Source organism: Pseudophryne corroboree, chromosome 5 (assembly GCF_028390025.1).
Source record: "Pseudophryne corroboree isolate aPseCor3 chromosome 5, aPseCor3.hap2, whole genome shotgun sequence".
Taxonomy (NCBI): Eukaryota; Metazoa; Chordata; class Amphibia; order Anura; family Myobatrachidae; genus Pseudophryne; species Pseudophryne corroboree.
The window spans coordinates 437,191,088-437,210,659 of record NC_086448.1 but is presented as its reverse complement, the minus strand read 5'-3'; the positions used below and the strand labels follow the sequence as shown (position 1 = coordinate 437,210,659).

Genomic DNA, 19,572 nt, shown 5'->3' with positions numbered 1-19,572 from the left:
ATTTTAGTAAAAATTTTAATAAATGGGCCCCTTAGTACATTAAAATACACCCCACTTTCAAAGTACCATCATAGCAAGTCCTTGGGGGGAATTTAATTGCAGTTGATTTGTTCGCCCTGCTAAATTTCAAACGAGACCTGGCGCACTTTACGTCAGTGAGATCTCACTCAAAAGTGTTCACTACCCCATAGGTTAGCAACCACTTTTGAGCAAAAGGGATGCGAATCAGGTGGGCAAAGGGTGCAAATCTGTCCGTCGTTGCCAACGTATAAACGCCAGGCAACAGCAATTCACCCATAATTTAATTCTGACTGTATGGTGCAATAAACGGTCTCTATAAACATGGACTCCCATCAAGCTTTACAGGTAGCTAGATAATTGGTTCAATAGTAGCACCTGCAAGCTCAGGCCCAGGTGTGCATGCGGAATACATACGATTTACCAATGGCCGGGATCCTGGCTGTCATGATCCTGGCCACCATTATGCCGGCAGTGGGGCGAGTGACAGAAAGCTCCTTTCGAGCTCTCCATTATGCGGGCATGGTTGCTCGCCACAGGATCTATTCTCCCTCTATGGGTGTCATGGACACCCATAGAGGGAGAAAGCCTGTAGCGCTGGAATTCCTGGGGTGGCATTATACCACCTGCCATGATCCTGTAGTCAGCATTGTGACCGCCGGGATCTCAACAAGTGATCGCATCCCATGCATGCAACGACAGTATAAAAGGGGGGCACACACGGAGAGATCCATGCTTAAAATCTAAGCAATCTGACTAGATTGTTTAGAAGTTAAGCACAGATCTCTCAGTGTGTATGTCCCACAGCAATAGCGATGCGCGGCCCCACGCGTCGCTATAGCCGGTGCTCTAGATTGGCCTACATGCAGGTACAATCTAGCACATCGCTCATTTCGGCGCCTCACCTCGCGCTGTGTGCTGAGTGGTCTGTAATAGATCGCTCAGCACACATCTCTCCCCGAGTGTACTGCCCTTACGAAATTTCCCCCAGCCTGCTTTGTACAGCAGTTAATTGAATTTGTAAAACTTGCATGAGAGCAACTTGTGTATCCTGATTACGCAGAATGCATTTCTTGATTTTCGTGGATTCTGTCATGTGGATAAGAGTTAAACTCTACTTTAGACAATACTGAATCCCAAAAGAAGAGTCAAATTTATATGAAGAAAATCTTATTGATCAACAGATACAAATTTAAAGTCTCTGAGGTCAATTCAACGCCAAGTCGGAGAATAGCCATCCTCCTGGACTTAACAGAGTGTTGAGGCGCGAGAACAGGCATTCAGACATTATTACCAGTTATTTATATAGCGCGCACACATTCCACAGCACTTTACAGAGAATATTTAACTATTCACATCGGTCCCTGCCCCAGTGGATCTTACAATCTATATTCCCTACCACCTGCACACGCACACATTCATACTAGGGTTAATTTTTGTTGGGATCCAATTAACCTACCAGTATATATATTTTTGGATTGTGGGAGGAAACCGGAGAACCCGGAGGAAACCCCACGCAAGTACGGGGAGAATATACAAACTCCTCACCGGTAGAGCCATGGTGGGAATTGAACCCATGACCCCAGTGCTGTGAGACAGTAATACTAACCATTACACCATCCGTACTGCCAACTAAATTGCTTTGCCGCAATGCTGTTTGTGCTTGCGTATGGCTAGGTCAAAAAACAGCACTGCAGACCTAGTTTCTTTTTATTGTCAAGTTTGCAAAAAGATGTGCGAGGAGTTTATTTACTAAAGTTTCCAGGCATGTTGAAGGCCAAAATTGGGAAATGTCCATAATATCAAAACACCACAATCTTACTGCAATGTGTGATAAGCGCAAGCTTAATGATGTGGAGACACCAAAATGTAAAATCACACATTATTTACAAAAGTAACTACAGCATGACTCGGGATTGCAGTTCAATTCAATCAGTAAAAAGCTCAGCTTTTTCAGACACAGATAACAGGACATCCAGAACAGTACTCGTAATGAGCAGCCCTCTATAGGCACAAAGGCAAAACTCCCACCACCGCCGCAGACTCCAAGACTCCCGGTCTGCGGTATAACAAGAAGTTCCAAGATAGCACGCACGGCACGACTATACTCCGGCCGGAAGTACAGTGCGCATCACGTGATGTAAGCGGCACTATAGCCGTGTGTGCTCGTCTTGCACTGCTCCTGCTGCTGCTAACCCTGAGGACGCCATGACTGAGACGTTCCTGCAGAGAGCGGCCGCCGCTATGAAAGACACGTGTCCCGGCCTCTCGCGTCACATGATGTGAGTAAAGCAACTTGTGTGTAATGCAGCAACACCTACATTTGGGTTAGTAAAGTAGCAAAAGTGTGCTATAGTAGAATTCGCTTGACGCAGTTGTTCCGCCCACCGTGTGACGTATGCAGGTCCTGCCTTCTGATTGGCTTCCTTTGTATCGGCTCTGTGTGACTGTGTGCCCGGCTGGAGATGTGTGCTGAGCGATCTAGCACAGAACGCTCAGCACATAGAAAAGAATGGAGAAATTGCCCGTGGTGGTAACCAACCAGCTGCACTATATAACTATACAGTATGCAAATTATAAATGTTACTTAACTCTTTTCAATGCTTAGTACATCTTCCCCCCACAGTGCGATATGTGCTGAGCAGGACGGAAGCGATCTGACTAGAATTGCCAATCTAGAGTCAACGATAGCGACGCGTGGGGACGCACATCGCTGTCGTTATGGGGCATACACACAGAGTGATCCGTGCTTAATTTCTCTGACGTCCTAGTGGATGCTGGGACTCCGTAAGGACCATGGGGAATAGCGGCTCCGCAGGAGACAGGGCACAAGAATAAAAGCTTTAGGATCAGGTGGTGTGCACTGGCTCCTCCCCCTATGACCCTCCTCCAAGCCTCAGTTAGATTTTTGTGCCCGAACGAGAAGGGTGCAGGCTAGGTGGCTCTCCTGAGCTGCTTAGAATAAAAGTTTAATTTAGGTTTTTTATTTTCAGTGAGTCCTGCTGGCAACAGGCTCACTGCATCGTGGGACTAAGGGGAGAAGAAGCGAACTCACCTGCGTGCAGAGTGGATTGGGCTTCTTAGGCTACTGGACATTAGCTCCAGAGGGACGATCACAGGTACAGCCTGGATGGGTCACCGGAGCCGCGCCGCCGTCCCCCTTACAGAGCCAGAAGAGACGAAGAGGTCCGGTGAAATCGGCGGCAGAAGACAATCCTGTCTTCAGACTAAGGTAGCGCACAGCACCGCAGCTGTGCGCCATTGCTCTCAGCACACTTCACACTCCGGTCACTGAGGGTGCAGGGCGCTTGGGGGGGAGCGCCCTGAGACGCAATATAAATGATAATACCTTAGGTGGCAAAAGAATACATCACATATAGCTCCTGGGCTATATGGATGTATTTTAACCCCTGCCATTTTTACACAAAAGAGCGGGAGATAAGGACGTCGTGAAGGGGCGGAGCCTATCTCCTCAGCACACAAGCGCCATTTTCCCTCACAGTTCCGCTGGAAGGACGGCTCCCTGACTCTCCCCTGCAGTCCTGCTTCAGAATCAGGGTAAAAAAGAGAAGGGGGGGCACTATTGGCAGCAAATGACAATATAAACAGCAGCTATAAGGGAATAACACTTATATAAGGTTATCCCTGTATATATATATAGCGCTGGGTGTGTGCTGGCAGACTCTCCCTCTGTCTCTCCAAAGGGCTCGTGGGGTCCTGTCCTCTATCAGAGCATTCCCGGTGTGTGTGCTGTGTGTCGGTACGTGTGTGTCGACATGTATGAGGAGGAAAATGATGTGGAGGCGGAGCAATTGCCTGCGTTAGTGATGTCACCCCCTAGGGAGTCGACACCTGACTGGATGATCGTGTTCAAACAATTAAGTGATAATGTCAACACTTTGCAAAAAACTGTTGACGACATGAGACAGCCGGCAAATCAATTAGTGCCTGTCCAGGCGTCTCAGACACCGTCAGGGGCCCTAAAACGCCCGTTACCTCAGTGGGTCGACACAGACACAGATACTGAGTCTAGTGTCGACGGTGATGAGTCGAACGTAATGTCCAGTAGGGCCACACGTTACATGATCACGGCAATGAAGGAAGCATTGCACATTTCTGACACTACAAATACCACTAAGAAGGGTATTATGTGGGGGGTGAAAAAACTACCAATAGTTTTTTCCTGAGTCAGATGAATTGAATGAGGTATGTGATAAAGCGTGGTTTTCTCCCGACAAAAAAACTGCTAATTTCTAATAAATTATTGGCACTATATTCTTTCCCATCAGAGGTTAGGACACCTTGGGAAACACCCCCTAGGGTAGATAAGGCGCTCACACGTTTATCTAAACAAGTAGCGTTACCGTCTCCTGATACGGCCACCCTCAAAGAACCAGCTGATAGAAGGCTGGAAAATATCCTAAAAAGTATATACACACATACTGGTGTTATACTGCGACCAGCAATCGCTTCAGCCTGGATGTGCAGTGCTGGAGTCGCGTGGTCGGATTCCCTGACTGAAAATATTGATACCCTGGATAGGGACAATATATTGTTAACTATAGAGCATTTGAAGGATGCATTACTATATATGCGTGATGCACAGAGGGATATTTGCACCCTGGCATCAAGAGTAAGTGCGATGTCCATCTCTGCCAGAAGAACGTTATGGACGCGTCAGTGGTCAGGGGATGCGGATTCCAAACGACATATGGAAGTATTGCCGTATAAAGGGGAGGAGTTATTTGGGGCTGGTCTTTCGGACCTGGTGGCCACGGCAACGGCTGGAAAGTCCACCTTCTTACCCCAGGTCACTTCACATCAACAGAAAAAGACACCGTCTTTTCAAACTCAGTCCTTTCGTTTCCATAAATACAAGCGAGCAAAAGGCCATTCCTTTCTGCCCCGGGGCAGAGGAAGGGGAAAAAGACTGCACCATGCAGCCGCTTCCCAGGATCAGAAGCCTTCCCCTGCTTCTGCCAAGTCTTCAGCATGACGCTGGGGCTTTACAAGCAGACTCAGACTTGGTGGGGGCCCGTCTCAAGAATTTCAACGCGCAGTGGGCTCACTCGCAAGTGGATCCCTGGATTCTACAGGTAGTATCGCAGGGGTACAAACTGGAATTCGAGGCGTTTCCCCCTCGCCGGTTCCTGAAGTCTGCTCTGCCAAAGTCTCCCTCCGACAGGGAGGCAGTTCTGGAAGCCATTCACAAGCTGTATTCCCAGCAGGTGATAATCAAGGTACCCCTCCTACAACAAGGAAAGGGGTATTATTCCACGCTGTTTGTGGTACCGAAGCCGGACGGCTCGGTGAGACCAATTTTAAATCTGAAATCCTTGAACACTTACATAAAAAGGTTCAAATTCAAGATGGAATCACTCAGAGCGGTGATAGCGAACCTGGAAGAAGGGGACTATATGGTGTCTCTGGACATCAAAGATGCTTATCTCCACGTCCCAATCTACCCTTCTCACCAAGGGTATCTCAGGTTTGTAGTACAAGACTGTCATTATCAGTTTCAGACGCTGCCGTTTGGGTTGTCCACGGCACCTCGGGTCTTTACCAAGGTAATGGTCGAAATGATGATTCTTCTTCGAAGGAAAGGCGTATTAATTATCCCTTACTTGGACGATCTCCTGATAAGGGCAAGGTCCAGGGAACAGTTAGAAGTCGGAGTAGCACTATCTCAGATAGTGTTACGTCAGCACGGGTGGATCCTAAATATTCCAAAATCGCAGCTGATTCCAACGACACGTCTTCTGTTCCTAGGAATGATTCTGGACACAGTCCAGAAGAAGGTTTTTCTCCCGGAGGAGAAGGCCAAGGAGTTATCCGAGCTAGTCAGGAACCTCCTAAAACCAGGCCAGGTGTCAGTGCATCAGTGCACGAGGGTCCTGGGAAAAATGGTGGCTTCTTACGAAGCAATTCCATTCGGAAGATTCCATGCAAGAACGTTTCAGTGGGATCTACTGGACAAATGGTCCGGTTCGCATCTTCAGATGCAGCAGCGGATAACCCTGTCGCCAAAGACAAGGGTGTCCCTCCTGTGGTGGTTGCAGAGTGCTCATCTTCTAGAGGGCCGCAGATTCGGCATTCAGGATTGGATCCTGGTGACCACGGATGCAAGCCTGAGAGGCTGGGGAGCAGTCACACGGAAAAAACTTCCAGGGCTTGTGGTCAAGCATGGAAACATCTCTTCATATAAACATTCTGGAACTACGGGCCATTTACAATGCCCTAAGTCAAGCGAAACCCCTGCTTCAGGGTCAGGCGGTATTGATCCAATCGGACAACATCACGTCAGTCGCCCACGTAAACAGACAGGGCGGCACGAGAAGCAGGAGGGCAATGGCAGAAGCTGCAAGGATTCTTCGCTGGGCGGAAAATCATGTGATAGCTCTGTCAGCAGTGTTCATTCCGGGAGTGGACAACTGGGAAGCAGACTTCCTCAGCAGACACGACCTTCACCCGGGAGAGTGGGGACTTCACCCAGAAGTCTTCCACCTGATTGTAAACCGTTGGGAAAAACCAAAGGTGGACATGATGGCGTCACGTCTAAACAAAAAACTAGACAGATATTGCGCCAGGTCAAGGGACCCTCAGGCAATAGCGGTGGACGCTCTGGTGACACCGTGGGTGTACCAGTCAGTGTATGTGTTCCCTCCTCTGCCTCTCATACCAAAAGTACTGAGAATCATAAGAAGGAGAGGAGTAAGAACGATACTCGTGGTTCCGGATTGGCCAAGAAGGACTTGGTACCCGGAACTTCAAGAGATGCTCACGGAAGACCCGTGGCCTCTACCTCTAAGAAAGGACCTGCTCCAGCAGGGGCCTTGTCTGTTCCAAGACTTACCGCGGCTGCGTTTGACGGCATGGCGGTTGAACGCCGGATCCTGAAGGAAAAAGGCATTCCAGATGAAGTCATCCCTACCCTGGTCAAAGCCAGGAAGGATGTAACCGCAAAACATTATCACCGCATTTGGCGAAAATATGTTGCGTGGTGTGAGGCCAAGAAGGCCCCTACAGAGGAATTTCAACTGGGTCGTTTCCTCCATTTCCTGCAAACAGGACTGTCTATGGGCCTAAAATTAGGGTCCATTAAGGTTCAAATTTCGGCCCTGTCGATTTTCTTCCAGAAAGAACTGGCTTCAGTACCTGAAGTTCAGACATTTGTAAAAGGGGTACTGCATATACAACCTCCTTTTGTGCCTCCAGTGGCACCTTGGGATCTCAATGTTGTTTTGAGGTTCCTTAAGTCACATTGGTTTGAACCACTCACCACTGCGGACTTAGCATCGTCACCTTCCATGTGAGATATTTTGTTAGCCCTGGCTTCAGCCAGGCGTGTGTCAGAATTGGCGGCTTTATCATATAAAAGCCCTTACTTAATTTTTCATTCTGACAGGGCAGAATTGAGGACTCGTCCTCAATTTCTCCCTAAGGTGGTTTCTGCTTTCCACATGAACCAACCTATTGTGGTGCCTGCGGCTACTAGGGACTTGGAGGACTCCAAGTTACTTGACGTTGTCAGGGCCCTGAAAATATATGTTTCCAGGACGGCTGGAGTCAGAAAGTCTGACTCGCTGTTTATCCTGTATGCACCCAACAAGCTGGGTGCTCCTGCTTCTAAGCAGACGATTGCTCGTTGGATTTGTAGTACAATTCAGTTTGCACATTCTGTGGCAGGCCTGCCACAGCCAAAATCTGTAAAAGCCCATTCCACAAGGAAAGTGGGCTCATCTTGGGCGGCTGCCCGAGGGGTCTCGGCTTTACAACTTTGCCGAGCAGCTACTTGGTCAGGGGCAAACACGTTTGCTAAATTCTACAAATTTGATACCCTGGCTGAGGAGGACCTGGAGTTCTCTCATTCGGTGCTGCAGAGTCATCCGCACTCTCCCGCCCGTTTGGGAGCTTTGGTATAATCCCCATGGTCCTTACGGAGTCCCAGCATCCACTAGGACGTCAGAGAAAATAAGATTTTACTTACCGATAAATCTATTTCTCGTAGTCCGTAGTGGATGCTGGGCGCCCATCCCAAGTGCGGATTGTCTGCAATACTTGTACATAGTTATTGTTAACTAAATCGGGTTATTGTTGTTGTGAGCCATCTTTTCAGAGGCTCCTTCGTTGTTATCATACTGTTAACTGGGTTCAGATCACAAGTTGTACGGTGTGATTGGTGTGGCTGGTATGAGTCTTACCCGGGATTCAATATCCTTCCTTATTATGTACGCTCGTCCGGGCACAGTATCCTAACTGAGGCTTGGAGGAGGGTCATAGGGGGAGGAGCCAGTGCACACCACCTGATCCTAAAGCTTTTATTCTTGTGCCCTGTCTCCTGCGGAGCTGCTATTCCCCATGGTCCTTACGGAGTCCCAGCATCCACTACGGACTACGAGAAATAGATTTATCGGTAAGTAAAATCTTATTTTCTAAGCAATCTAGTCATATTGCTTAAAAATTAAGAAAACATCTCTCCGTGTGTATAGACACACAGGGCGGCATATAATATGTTACAATTAAGGCCCATACACACTAGACGAATAATAATAGATCTAATTCAGAAGGGCCATTCTGAGGGAGATCTTTTACAATCTAGTCTAGTGTGTACACTCAATGTCGTTAATAATGCGCGCTCCTGTGCATCGTTAACGACCCTCCTCTGAACATGTACAGACGAAGGAGGTCCTCGTTAACGACAGCCATGGTGCAGATGCAGCATGGGCGTTGTTCCCGATCCCATGTGTTAATCGCAGCTCTGGCACCTGCTTATCAGGGATTATGCTTAGGTGCCCAAGTCACCCGAAGCATAATCCCTGATAAGTGCTGTCATCGCATGATAACATAGCCAGTATCAGGGCTAATAGAATCACCTCCGTCCTCTAATAGGGTGGCCCTCCCGGATAAGAGAATAAGTCTCCCCGCCTTATAATGCCGGTAAATTTGCCATTTTGTATTGGGAGCCGGGCCATCTTTTAGGGTATATACCGACATGGGCGCCATCTTGAAATCGGCCATCTTGCATCTAAGTCAGTTTTTTCAAATGGAAAGAGGGTCATGTAACATGTCTAACAACATCAGCATTTTCTGTAATGTTTATTTCTGCAAACAGATTTGAAATAGCAGTTATGATTTAAAAGTTACACCCAAATCTAACTCTCTCTGCAAATGTTATATCTGCCCCCCTGCAGTTCACATGGTTTTGCCCATTAGCTAACAAATGTACTGCTGTGATCAGATCTGAATTACCCCCTATTTGCGCATTCTGTGTTGGGCAGCAGAGGCGGAACTACCGCCAGTGCAGGCAGTGCCTTGCACTGGGGCCCGCCGCTTTCAAGGGGCCCAAAGCCAGCGCGGCATGTAATGAGTCAAACTGACTCATTACATGCCGCCTGCCGCTGTGTGCTGCGGCCCGCAGCACACAGCGGCCAGTCCCGGGCCATATTGTGAGCAGCGCAGTGTGCACTGTGTGCCGGTGTCCTCCTTTCACCCTCTAGCTGCTTCCCACTGCCTCGCTGCCGCTTGTGTCCCTGTGGCCCCCCCCCCCCCCCCCCCAGCCTGCAGAGTGCGCGCTGGACCTGACTTCGCTGCCGCTTGTGCTCCTGCCGTATCCCGGAGCTGCTGCCCGCCATCGCGGTACAGCAACGCCGAGTCCACCTGCGCTCCCCGACTGCAATTGCTGTCTCTGCGGTGGGGTCTCCTTTTGGCAGCCTGCCAGGTGTCATCTGGCTCAAGCCCCGACTCCTGCTGCTGCCTGTACTGCTGTCGGATCCCAGAGCTCCCGCCCGCCATCCTGATAACGGGGCTGAGTGCTCCGGTGCCCTCCCTGGCCTCTCGAGCTATTTGTCCTTCATACAGCTGCCTCTGGTACCTCTCCGGGGGCCTCCCACCTTCCTTAACTGACTACTGAGACGGCATCTGGGTCCCTCTGCTGCATGTGTGCCTGCTGACTCCCGGACCATCCAGCCACCATTATTGAAGTGCGGGCTGCTTGAGTCTGCACCTCCCTCATTGTGTCCTGCCTGCTCCCGGCTTTCTCTCCTGCTACTAGAGGAATTGGGGGGGAAACATCTGCTGCCTGGTGAGTCACTGTAAGTGGGGGGAAGTTTATGAATGCAGCTCACCACTCTCTACCCCCTGTGAAGGTGTGCGCTGGTGCAAACCTGCACTTGCACCGTTCCTCCCTGCTGAAAGCCTTACTGCGGCCATACCCTGAGCCTGGACTACCTGAGGCCCAGCTGTAAAAATCTGCAGTCTGCACACGACCGCAGGGCTCCCCAAAAGATCCAGTGGCGAAACTACCACCAGACAGTGCACCGTTATATGAGTTGGTATTATTTTGTGGCCAGACCCCTTCCCCATGAAGCCACGCTCCTGTATTTTTTGCGCGCGCCTACGGCGCGCACTGCCCCTGATTTGCATGGATGGAGGAGGGGCTCCGATGCCGTTTCTTGCACACAGCGCTAAAATGTCTAGTTACCGCACTGTTGCTAGGTATCCATTTCTCTGGCCCTGAGCAGGTCCCCCTCACCAGATCCTCTCTAGGGGTGAGGGGGTGGACTTGGACAGGATGAGGTGGGGCCCAAAGCATTTTGTTGCACCTGGGCCCGCTGCTCGCTAGTTCCGCCACTGTTGGGGAGGTAAGCATCGCTTTACCCCCCATTAAATATGTGTTTGTTGAGAAGTATACCCTTAAATATTATGCATCTTATAGTTGCCGCCACATCTACTGTTTGTGTGCTCAAATTGAGGATCAGCATATAGTATAAGCATTACCATTTCACTTATGTCTTTAATATATATTTTTATTATTTATTTTTATTTAATAATATTGTACTGACTTTTTTAAATGTAAAGGCCCATACACACTTGACGATAAAATGAACGACGTCGTTCATTTCAGCCCTCATCAACGACGTCGCTCATTATATCGTCAAGTGTGTATGCATCCGACGACCACCGATGCGCGTCCCCGCGGGACGTTAACGACCCTCGCTTATCTGTGGAGCATGTATGCTCAATTTCCACTATGGTCGTTACCGACCAGAGACGTCGTTGAATGTGTATGGTGTGAAAGACCAACAACCAACGACCAAGCCACTGTTCACCAGCCCTGTTCCCAGCTCATTATTTTAATAAACTGTTCAGCTTGGATGCTTCAACGATGAATGGTCTATGGTCTATGGTCTATGGTCTTTGGTCTTTCGTCTTTCGTCTTTGGTCGTTGGTAGTGTGTATGCTCATGTCGTTTGCTCAGCTGTTCTAGGGAAGTCGTTAACGACGGTCGTTAACGACGTGTGCATCGTCAAGTGTGTATGGGCCTTAAGACATAATATTTAGTTGTTATAATATTTATTTATTTTTTTGTCTAATATTCAACCTAAACGTTATCAAAAACTTTATTAAAAGAGAGATTAAAAAAAACTTTCTATTTATTTGTATGCTTTGCTGTTTTTCAGGTCCCTTTGTCCATCTCTCAAAAGTGAGTATGTCCTGTATTGGTTATTTATATATTTATCCCCCCCCCCCCCCCCCCAAAAAAAAAATAAAAAAATAAAAAAAAAATAAAAAAAAATATTTGATATAAAAAATATTTATATCAGAGAGATTTGCAGTTTGATTTTTCAAACTTGAGTTCATTGTAATAAATAACTTGTTGCATATTTCTTATCACATTACAGTGATCTCAGAAACAAAATTATTAAAGAATTTTTAATTTGAAGTTACATTGATTGATTCTTATTGCAGTAATGTGTAACTAGGGGCCTAATTCCGACTGGATCACGGCAGCAATCGCAGTCTGAAGGCCTTTGTGGAGTAGTGGGCACATTGCGCGTGCGCACCCTGGGAGCCCAGTGATATGCTAAACGCATCTTAGGGCTGCGATCGCATCTGCCTGATTGACAGGCAGAGGCGGTCGCGGGCGTTGGCGGCTGTAGGCTTCCCCGCGCATGTCTGAGAAACGTATCGTAGATGTGCTAAATTTAGCACATCTATGATCAGATCTGTATTACCCCCTAAATCATTAATGACAGAATATTAAACTCGGATACTGCTGAACACGTGAAAAAAAACCCTCAGGGTACATTTACTTAGTGACGTTTCACCTTCCTCAAACAGCACTACCATTGCATACAAGTGAAACTATATAGGCAAACAGTAATTACAAAAACTCCCCCCCCCCCCCCCACCTCAGGCGACTCCCTCCTTAGTGTGATCCGTGATCCCGTCAGTGGACTTCGTCCGTCGGTCACTTCCGGTCACGGCACCTCTGTCGCCGGAAGTGACACCATGCAGCCAGGTCTGGGGACCATAGAAATACACTGTAATCAAAAGTGTGGTTACCAATATATGTAGGAGACAAGAAAGAAAGAACCCTTTGTTGGCACACTCGTTTAAAAAGGAAAAAATTGTACATTTTAAAACTTACCTTTTAATTGAAACCGTGTATAAGAAAAAAAAAAAAATTCCCTATTTTTTACAGTATTCTTCCTCTTGTCCACTAATACTATGCAAATTACATAGTTAGATTATAAAAGTATACATGATAAGCAGTCAAAAAAAGAGAAAAGAGGAGGACAGGGAAAATAATATTATGAAATAATTCAGGCACAATAGCCTATCATGCAGCAGGATGTCAATGGATCCCTGAAATTGGAAGTAAAACAATGGCGCCTTAAGCATGTAATCGGGTCTTAATCAATGAACAGTACGATAAAATAATTTCTCATATGTCCTAGAGGATGCTGGGGTCCACTTCAGTACCATGTGGTATAGACGGTTCCGCAGGAGCCATGGGCACTTTAAGACTTTTTCAGAGTGTGAACTGGCTCCTCCCTCTATGCCCCTCCTCCAGACCTCAGTTTAGAAAATGTGCCCAGGCAGACTGGTCGCACTCTAGTGGAGCACTACTAAGTTTCACCAAAAGACTTTATGTTAGTTTTTTTATTTTCAGGGAGATTGCTGGCAACAGTCTCCCTGCTTCGTGGGACTTAGGGGGAAAAAGTAGGAACCAACTTCATAAAGAGTTTCATGGCTCTGCTTCTGCTGACAGGACACCATTAGCTCCTGAAGGGTACTGAACACTAGCTGCCGCTATGCGTTTACTCCCACAGCATGCCATCACCCCCTTAACAGAGTCAGAAGTCAGAAGACTGGTGAGTAGTATTACTGGAGGTCTGCAGAGAGGGATCGCTGGGCATCGTGACGGCTTAAGGTACCGCACAGCGAGCGGGAACGCTGCGCGAACCTGCTCTCCATAACACAGTCACAGCAGGGTGCAGGGCGTGGGGGGGGGGGGGGCGCCTTGGGCAGCATGAAACCTACTCTCACTGGCAAAAGGTGGCATATGATGCTGTGGCACAGTCCTACACCCCCGCCAGTATAAATATCTAATTTCAATAGCTGAGGAAAAATGCGCTATTGCAGGGGGCGGGGCTTCTTCCTCAGGCAGCCAGCACACTGCTCGGCGCCATTTTCTACCAGCAGACAGCAGGGGAAGAAACGCTGATCCTCCTCTCCACTTCTGACTCAAGTATCAGGGGGAAAAAGGGGGGGGGAAGTGTATATTGTGGTACTATAACCTATTATTGGCAATATATATAGCGCGGAAAGTCTCTGTGTACAAATTACACAACACAGATTTTTTCTTTAGGCGCTGAGTTGTGAACTGGCAATTCCTTTCTGTATCCCTCTGACAGATTTTACTGTGGGTCTGTCCCCTATAAGCCCCGGAGTGTCTGTGGTGTGATTGTGCACTTGTGTGGCATGTCTGAGGCAGTGAGCTCTTCCCCTGAGGGAGCTAATTTAGGGACACAGAGTTGTAATGTGGTGGCGCTGCCGTCACACCAAGAGCCTGAATGGGTGAAAGAATTACGTGATAGTGTGAATCATATCAGTAAGAGATTGGATAAGTCTGAGTCTCATGCAGAAAACTGGAGAAAATCTGTAGAAGATGTGATTTTTAATAGTTCTGCCTATTCATCCACAGGGGACCCCTCTGGGTCACATAAAAGGTTATTTGCACAAATAGTACAACTGATACAGACACGGACTCTGATTCCTGTGTCGACACTAGTGATTCCAGGGGAATAGATCCAAAATTAGCAAAAAACATTCAGTACATGCTTTTTGCTATAAAGGAGGTATTAGAAGTTACGGAGGCCCCTCCTTTACCACAGGAGAAGGCTTACTTTTGTAAAGAAAAGAAAATTAATGTAACTTTTCCTCCATCTCATGAGCTGAACAGTCTCTTTGAGGGAGTACGGAGCAATCCTGAAAAGAAATTTCAGGTTCCCAAAAGAATTCAGGTAGCTTACCCTTTCCCTGCAGAGGACAGGAAAAGGTGGGAGTCACCCCCTGTTTTAGACAGTGCCCTGTCGCGGTTAACAAAAAAGGTGATTCTCCCTGCGCCTGGGACGGCTTCACTTAAGGAGCCGGCAGACCGCAAGTTAGAGAATACGTTGAAATCTATTTATGTGGCCAATGGGACACTACTCAGGCTTACCACTGCCTGTGCGTGGGTGAGTAGTGCTATTGAAAAGTGGTCAGAAAACTTGTCATCAGACATTGACACAATAGAGAGAGACGAGATACTCCTAACATTAGGTCATATCAAAGACGCTGCAGCGTATATGCTAGAAGCCATGAAAGATATTGGTCTCTTGGGATCAAGAGCCGCTACCATGAAAATTTCAGCACAGAGGGCATTGTGGATTCGCCAATGGAATGCTGACGCAGATTCCAAAAGTAATATGGAGGTTCTCCCGCCTTGTTTGGAGATGGGCTGGATATAGTTTCTGCGGCTACCGCGGGTGCGTCGGCGAAAAAGACACATCACTTTCAGATGCAGTCCTTTCGGACCAATAATTACAAAAAGGGTAAAGGTTCCCCTTTCTTTGCGGGTAAAGGAAGGGGAAAAGGAAAAAAGTGCACAGTGTCTCCAGAATCACAGGAGCAGAAATCAACCTCTGCTTCTGCCAAATCTTCAGCATGACGCTGGGGCTCTCTTGCGGGAGTCCGCTCAAGTGGGGGCACGTCTGAAACTCTTCAGTCAGTTCTGGGTTCAATCTGGCCTGGACCCGTGGGTTGTACAAATAGGGTCCCACGGGTACAAACTGTAGTTTCAAGACTTTCCCCTATGCCGATTTTTCAAATCGACCTTACCAGCTTCTATCCCAGACAGGGAAGTGGTGGCAGCAGCAATACAAAAATTGTGTCAGGATCAAGTCATTGTCCTGGTTCCCTTGTTACAACAAGGAGAAGGGTTTTATTCAAGCCTATTCATAGTTCCGAAGCCGGACGGCTCGGTCAGACTGATTCTAAACCTGAAAACTCTGAATCTCTACCTGCAAAGGTTCAAGTTCAAGATGGAATCTCTGAGGGCAGTGATTTCCAGTCTAGAGGAGGGGGATTTCATGGTGTCGGTGGACATAAAAGATGCCTACTTCCATGTTCCCATTTATCCTCCACATCAAGCTTATCTGAGATTCGCAATACAGAATTATCATTACCAATTTCAGACTTTGCCGTTCGGACTCTCCACAGCACCGAGGGTGTTCACCAAGGTGATGGCAGAAATGATGGTCCTCCTTCGACAGCATGGAGTCAATATAATCCTTACCTGGACGATCTCCTGATAAAAGCGAGGTCCAGAGAAAGGTTGGTGCAGAACATTGCACTCTCCTTGACAATACTTCAACAACACGGTTGGATCATAAATTTTGGAACCGACAATAAGATTGTCCTTTCTGGGGATGATACTGGACACAGAGGTGCAGAGGGCATTTCTTCCAGTAGAAAAGGCTCTGGAAATCCAGAGAATGGTCAAACAAATTCTGAAACCTACAAGAGTGTCGATTCACCAATGCATTCGGTTGTTGGGGAAGATGGTAGCGGCCTACGAGGCCATACAGTTTGGCCAATTCCATGCCAGAGTATTCCAGCAGGACCTGTTGGACAAGTGGTCCGGATCCCATCTACACATGCATCAGAGGATAATCCTGTCATCCAAAGCCAGAATTTCGCTCCTGTGGTGGCTACACAGTTCTCACCTACTAGAGGGACGCAGGTTCGGGATTCAGGACTGGGTCCTAGTAACCACGGATGCAAGTCTCCGAGGCTTGGGAGCAGTCACACAGGGGGAAAGCTTCCAAGGAAGTTGGTCAAGTCAAGAAACTTGTCTTCACATAAACGTTCTGGAGTTGAGAGCCATTTACATCGGCCTTCTACAAGCGGTGCATCTTCTTCAAGATCAACCCGTACAGATCCAGTCGGACAATGTAACAGCAGTCGCGTACATAAACAGTCAGGGCGGAACGAAAAGCAGAGCGGCAATGGCAGAGGTGACAAAGATTCTCCTCTGGGCAGAAAGACATGCAAGAGCTTTGTCGGCAATTTTCATTCCGGGAGTGGACAACTGGGAAGCAGACTTCCTCAGCAGACACGATCTCCATCCAGGAGAATGGGGCCTCCACCAAGAAGTCTTCGCAGAGGTGAAAAGTCTTTGGGGGGTTCCTCAAGTAGACATGATGGCATCTCATCTCAACATGAAGCTTCAGAGATATTGTTCCAGGTCGAGAGACCCTCAAGCAATAGCAGTGGATGCACTAGTGACCCAGTGGGTGTTTCGGTCGGTATATGTCTTCCCTCCACTTCCACTCATACCGAAAGTCCTCAAGATCATAAGAAGAACAGGGGTTCGAGCGATCCTCATTGTCCCAGACTGGCCAAGGAAGGCTTGGTATCCAGATCTTCAGGAGTTGCTCATAGAAGATCCTCGGCCTCTTCCCCTTCGCGAGGACCTGCTGCAGCACGGGCCGTGCATGTATCAAGACTTACCGCGGCTACGTTTGACGGCATGGCTGTTGAGCACCAGATCCTAGCCCGGAAGGGTATTCCCAAAGAAGTCATTCCCACTCTTATTCAGGCCAGGAAAGGAGTAACGTCTAGACATTACCACCGTATTTGGAGAAAATATGTGTCTTGGTGTGAAACCAAGAAGGCTCCAACGTAAGAGTTTCAGTTAGGACGTTTTCTCCATTTTCTCCAGGCGGGTGTGGATGCGGACCTACGATTGGGTTCGATCAAGGTCCAGATGGTCCTTGTCCGTTTTCTTTCAGAAACAATTGGCCTCCCTTCCAGAAGTTCAGACATTCGTGAAAGGGGTTCTGCACAACCAACCTCCATTTGTGCCTCCTGTGGCACCATGGGATCTTAACGTGCTGTTGCAGTTCCTTCAATCGGATTGGTTTGAACCTCTCCAGGAGATAGAGTTGATGTTTCTCACTTGGAAAGTGGTCATTCTGTTGGCCTTAGCATCCACAAGGAGGGTGTCTGAGTTAGGGGCCTTGTCTCACAAGAGCCCTTACTTGATTTTCCACGAAGATAGGGTGGAGTTAAGAACTCGTCAGCAATTTCTTCCAAAGGTGGTTTCTTCTTTCCATATAAACCAACCTATTGGGGTGCCAGTGGCTACTGACACCTTCGCTGCTTCAAAGTCTCTGGATGTGGTCAGGGCTTTGAGAATTTATGTCGCTAGAACAGCTCGGAAACTGAAAACAGAGGCTCTTTTGTCCTGTATGCTCCCAACAAGATTGGGTGTCCTGCTTCTAAGCAAACTATTGCGCGCTGGATCAGAGGTACGATTCAGCAAGCTCATTCCACGGCAGGATTGCCGATACCGAATTCGGTGACTGCCCATTCTACTAGGAAGGTGGGCTCATCCTGGGCGGCTGCCCGGGGGGTCTCGGCATTACAACTTTGCCGAGCAGCAACTTGGTCAGGGACAAACACCTTTGCTAAGTTTTACAAGTTTGACACCTTAGCCGATGAGGACCTAAAGTTTGGTCAATCGGTGCTGCAGTGACATCCGCACTCTCCCGCCCGTACTGGAGCTTTGGTATAACCCCATGGTACTGAAGTGGACCCCAGCATCCTCTAGGACGTATGAGAAAACAGGATTTTAATACCTACCGGTAAATCCTTTTCTCCTAGTCCGTAGAGGATGCTGGGCACCCAGCCCAGTGCGTACTTTACCTGCAGTTGTTAATTTGTTGAAAATGTTTTCAGCACGTTTGCTGTAATGTTCATGCCCATTGGCATGTGTTTTGTTGAATGCCATGTTGTGCGGCATGGTTGAAGTGTGAGCTGGTATGAATCTCCCCATTAACTTAAAAGTAAATCCTTTTCTCGAAATGTCCGTCTCCCTGGGCACAGTTCCTATACTGATGTCTGGAGGAGGGGCATAGAGGGAGGAGCCAGTTCACACTCTGAAAAAGTCTTAGCGTGCCCATGGCTCCTGCGGAACCGTCTTCACCCCATGGTACTGAAGTGGACCCCAGCATCCTCTACGGACTAGGAGAAAAGGATTTACCGGTAGGTATTAAAATCCTGTTTTCATGTTCAAGAATCTCAGCTGACCAATATCTCCTATATAATAGTCCAGATCTGTGACTCTGTGCCTGTGTGTATAACGCTGGGCGTGGCTAGGAGCTCTCATTGGGTTAGCAGCAGGCCTATCACACCCAGCTGATTGGGCGAGAAACGCCCTCCCACACAGGTTACATCCAATGGGAGTGTTTGCCCTTTGGCTGCTGTGTGTTCTCAGAGCAGGATTAACAATGGGGCTGATGGAGCTGCAGCTCCAGGTCCACACCCCCCTGCATCTGCAGCAACATACCCTCCAACAATTTACACATAAAAATCACTACAAATTAGAAAAAAGGGGGCGTGGCCATGTCCCCTTTTCCTATACTTTCAATGGAAATTTGGAGAGCCAAAAATCTGTACAGACCATAAAAAAAGGTACTGTACCTGCCAAAAAGGTACAGTTGAAGTGTATGCCACTGCATCTGCAGCAAGTCTCTGCGCTGTAGATGGGGGGGAAAAATTCTTTTACTGCACCGTCCTATGTCCTGCTGCCAGTCCGCCTGCCCCCTCCGGCATCAACAATCTCCACTGTATAACTGCAGTGCAGGTGGAAGAAAAGCTGTTGCGGCCACCGGCATAGATGTGTATGAAAGCAGTGCAGCAGAAGGCTTTCATAGCCCTCCCTGCTCTGCATACTCTCTGAGCCCCCGGAGTCTCCTCTGCGCATGATGTCACAGAAGTGTCTCTCCGCCACAGCCGCGCCCAGATCCCCAGAGGCCCTGACTCCGCAACACAGCACCTGGGCTGCCGGCCTGGAAGCTCCGAAGCATTCAGGCGTTAAGGGCTGCTGGGAGCTGTAGTTTGAGTGCATCTTCTTCCCTGTAACGCGGCGCGTTGGGACATCGGCGCTAACAATAGTGACTGGCTGCTTCGCTGCTGTGCGAGTCTCCGGGGGAGCCACTGCCAAAGGGAGGACAGTACGTAAAGCCTCTGATAGGATATATATATATATATATATATATATATATCCTAATATATATTTCTGCTGTGGGGTACACTGGGCTCCACTGGAAATTACATTGGTGTGTAGAGTAGGGTCTTGATCCGAGGCACCAACTGGCGCAAAGCTTTGACTGTTCCCAGAATGCCAAACGTTGCCTCCTCTATAACCCCGCCTCCGTGCAC

General features: G+C 48.2%; 1 protein-coding gene across 1 annotated transcript in view; it reads left to right on the top strand.

The window, feature by feature from the left end:
• Positions 1-2,017: 2,017 nt before the first annotated feature.
• Positions 2,018-19,572, top strand: part of C5H18orf21 (chromosome 5 C18orf21 homolog) — a 121,218-nt gene continuing 103,663 nt past the window's right edge. Inside the window, exons 1-2 of the mRNA XM_063924917.1 lie at positions 2,018-2,300; positions 11,478-11,500. Of these exons, the coding sequence (XP_063780987.1) occupies positions 2,227-2,300; positions 11,478-11,500 (97 nt within the window). The 5' untranslated portion in view covers positions 2,018-2,226. The remainder of the gene's footprint in view (positions 2,301-11,477; positions 11,501-19,572) is intronic.